At 46.9% G+C, this 3,227-nt stretch overlaps 1 protein-coding gene across 1 annotated transcript; it reads left to right on the forward strand.

Annotated features, from left to right (window-relative positions):
* The first annotated feature begins 1,357 nt into the window (after positions 1–1,357).
* Positions 1,358–2,764, forward strand: fjx1 (four-jointed box kinase 1). The gene has a single exon (XM_053318568.1). It carries the CDS (start codon positions 1,487–1,489, stop codon positions 2,762–2,764), a length of 1,278 nt encoding a protein of 425 aa, XP_053174543.1. The 5' UTR covers positions 1,358–1,486.
* The last annotated feature ends 463 nt before the right edge of the window (positions 2,765–3,227 follow it).

Genomic DNA, 3,227 nt, shown 5'->3' on the forward strand with positions numbered 1-3,227 from the left:
AGAAAAAAGACTAAAGGAAGATATTCACTTTATTTGACTAACTCATACTGTTATTGCATCAGATTATCTTCAAATAAACATTTAAATAGATTTTTTCTTAAAACAAATAATGTGGATGAACCTGGCTATTGTTTAACACTGAGTTTATCCTTTAATCTGAGAGTCTTTGCATCCACAACAAAAGAGCAGTGTAGTAAATAATTGACATTTTAATACATAACCAAAAAGTATTTGGCTGATTGTAGGAGTAGCATTTAGTTGCAATAATTTCCATTCACTAAGTGATTATATTCTGTCTCCCAGACATCCTCCCCCTGGCCTCTAATTCTGCTATCTTCACTTCTTGCATATTTCAGGGACTTTTGCCTTCAGCCTGGTCTTCAGCAGGCTTGATCAGCTGAATGATGGTCAGGTGACTGAATTGGGCAGTCAAGAACATTCCACTATTTGGGAATAAATGGTTGCCTTGTCTGCACATTAAGGATCACAGTCCTGCTATGTAGTCTTACAATCGGGGGAGTAAACAGGGCAATGAGTCTTACAATGACTGTGAACACCCTCAAACAGCTTTAAAGCTGGAAGTCAGCATTTTAACCACACAGTGATACTTTCATTTCAAATCGAATGTGCTAAAGTACAGAGCCAAGCAATAAAGAAAAAGTGCTGATACTACTTAGTGGGCCACATTCTGGAATTTATTTTAATTACAAACTGGTGGAAAAAAAAGATTTGGGCAAACTGAGTTCAGGCACGCTCACCTTCCACTCCATCCCTTCATGCCTTTGCCTCACTGACATAGATGTTCGGCTTGGTGGCACGGGCACGAAATGTAATTTATTTTAAAAAATGGACATTATATATTTCTGCCCTATTTATCAATTATCATAATGGCTGCCTCTGCCAATACCACACAACTCTGTAACAGCGAGCGCGCGCACACGCACACAGAGGAAAAGAGAGGAACAACGCAGCGCGGTGCACTTGCTCCGCTCTTCTCTGAACCCTCCTTCCCACGATCCGCCCACCATCTCGGGACTGAAGTCACGTGGCTCGTCGTCTAGTGTCTCTGTGCGAGCCTACACCACCACAAATCAAACTCACCCAGCGCCCGGTGCAGAGAGATTGGATGATGAGAAACGGAGAAGTGTCCGCGGACAGAAAGCCCACACGACGCCAGTGGGCTACAATGGATAGCGATCAATAAAGGATATCCGCTGCAGTGACCCGAAATGCTCGCTCTGTTTCCCGCAGAGGAGGGATATGACAAGGTCTTCTGAACAGGACGGGAGATGAGATTCACACTGTTTCGGAGACCCTCTTCCTGTGATCTCAAACAGTCCGCTTGTGAGCCGCCGGGCTTGCTGGGTGTACGGGACACGGAGCGCACAGCTCGCAGCCTCTCCAGCTCATCTGTGGGTTGAAGAAAATTTGTTCTGTTCTGATTTCCATCTGTTGGAGCTCTCTGTGGGGACGGGTGGTCTTCACCATGAGGGCTGTCTCAGCAAACTTCTTCGCTCTGCTCTTCCTGTGCGCCTTTGCAAGTGTTTTCTACGTCTGGAGCGCACTGGAGAACCGGGTGGAGCGACACAAACGGATGTTCTCGGTACCAGGCGGAGGGTCTTTCTACCCAAGCCTCCCCGTGGACCTCTCTGCCAAAACTTTCCGGGCATTGCTCGCTGTCCCACCGGCACAAAGACCGCACTTGGGGGGCAGACTTGAGGCTCTCAACCTCACTGATATCTCAGTAGGAAGTCGAAATTACCATTTGAATGGGGATAACAAGAGGTCAACACAGCGGGAGGGCCCGGTCAAGTTAGGCTCCCCTGTGGAGGATGGGATATTTTGGAGTGAATGGCTGGAAGAACTCCTCCCTGTGGGCTTCACGGAGGAATATGCTCGGACTTGGCGAGAAAGAGCGAGGACACACCGGATAGTGAAGCTAGAGTCTGGATGCGGCAGGATATCCAATCAGCTCGCCACTTTTGCAGATGGGACCAAAGCGTGTGTGCGTTACGGGATAAATGCAGATCAGGTTCAAGGCGAAACTTTGACATATTACCTTGCCAGTTTGCTAGGCATCACGAACCTGCCTCCTTTAATACTATCTCAACTGAACACGTACAGTGAACAATGGGCAGCTGTTAGGACACGGATAGATAGTTTACAGTGGAGTGACCGAGCCGTGGTCTCTCTCACCGAATGGGTCTCCAACCTGACCGGGGTGGTCACACCTGCGCCGCTCAGACAGGAGAGCAGCGGGCTGCATCCTGCACTGGAGGAGCTTCGGAACAAGACGCCGGTTGAGCTGTTGGAGCTCATGCAGTGGACCGACCTTATCATATTCGACTACCTGACTGCAAACTTCGACAGACTTGTCAGCAATCTGTTCAGTCTGCAGTGGGATTCGCGCGTAATGGAGAGGGACACCAACAACCTTCTGAAAACACCAGGTGGTGACCTCGTATTCATTGACAACGAGGCTGGACTCGTGCACGGGTTTCGGGTGTTAAACATGTGGGAGAAATATCACAATACAGTGCTGAGCTCTGTGTGTATGTTCAGAAAAAGGACCACGCAGCGCGTGGCGGAGCTGCACAGGCGCAGAGACTCCAGGAAAAGACTGCTGGAGCTCTACAGAGACAGCGAGCCTTTGTCCCTGGAATTAGGATTTCTCTCAGACGAACACGCCGGTGTTCTCCAGGACAGGATAGACAGATTATACAAACACATTTTGCATTGCAAAGGGAAGTACAGTCAGCTGTGAACATCCAGTACACAGGCTATGGATTTTTTGTCTGCACAGTATTAGTAATGCATACGCACCTGTGCTAAACTGATGCGCATTACACATAACTGTCTTGAATATCAAGCTGAACTACCTCTTGTGGACAGAATGTGATGCCTACTTTATAAATAAGAAAATTTGACACATGTTTATAAGCTCCCTGCTGAGATTTTCACTGTTTGTCTCACTAAGAGGAATGGTTAAGGACAGTTTATCCTGCCTTACTTCACTCCACCTGAATAGGAATAAATGTAAAGAATAGGCTATACTTGTGACTAGGGTATCATAATGCAGCCCTTCATATGTGTGTTTGGATTCTTGCCTTGTGTTCAATAATCTTAAAGATAAACTCCTAAGCCTTAATATAAGTCGACTCTCGAATACTGTATTTCTGTTGACATCTGGCTCGCTTTTTATAGAAAATCGTTTGCACAGTCAGTTG

The sequence above is a fragment of the Scomber japonicus genome, chromosome 5 (assembly GCF_027409825.1).
Source record: "Scomber japonicus isolate fScoJap1 chromosome 5, fScoJap1.pri, whole genome shotgun sequence".
NCBI lineage: Eukaryota > Metazoa > Chordata > Actinopteri > Scombriformes > Scombridae > Scomber > Scomber japonicus.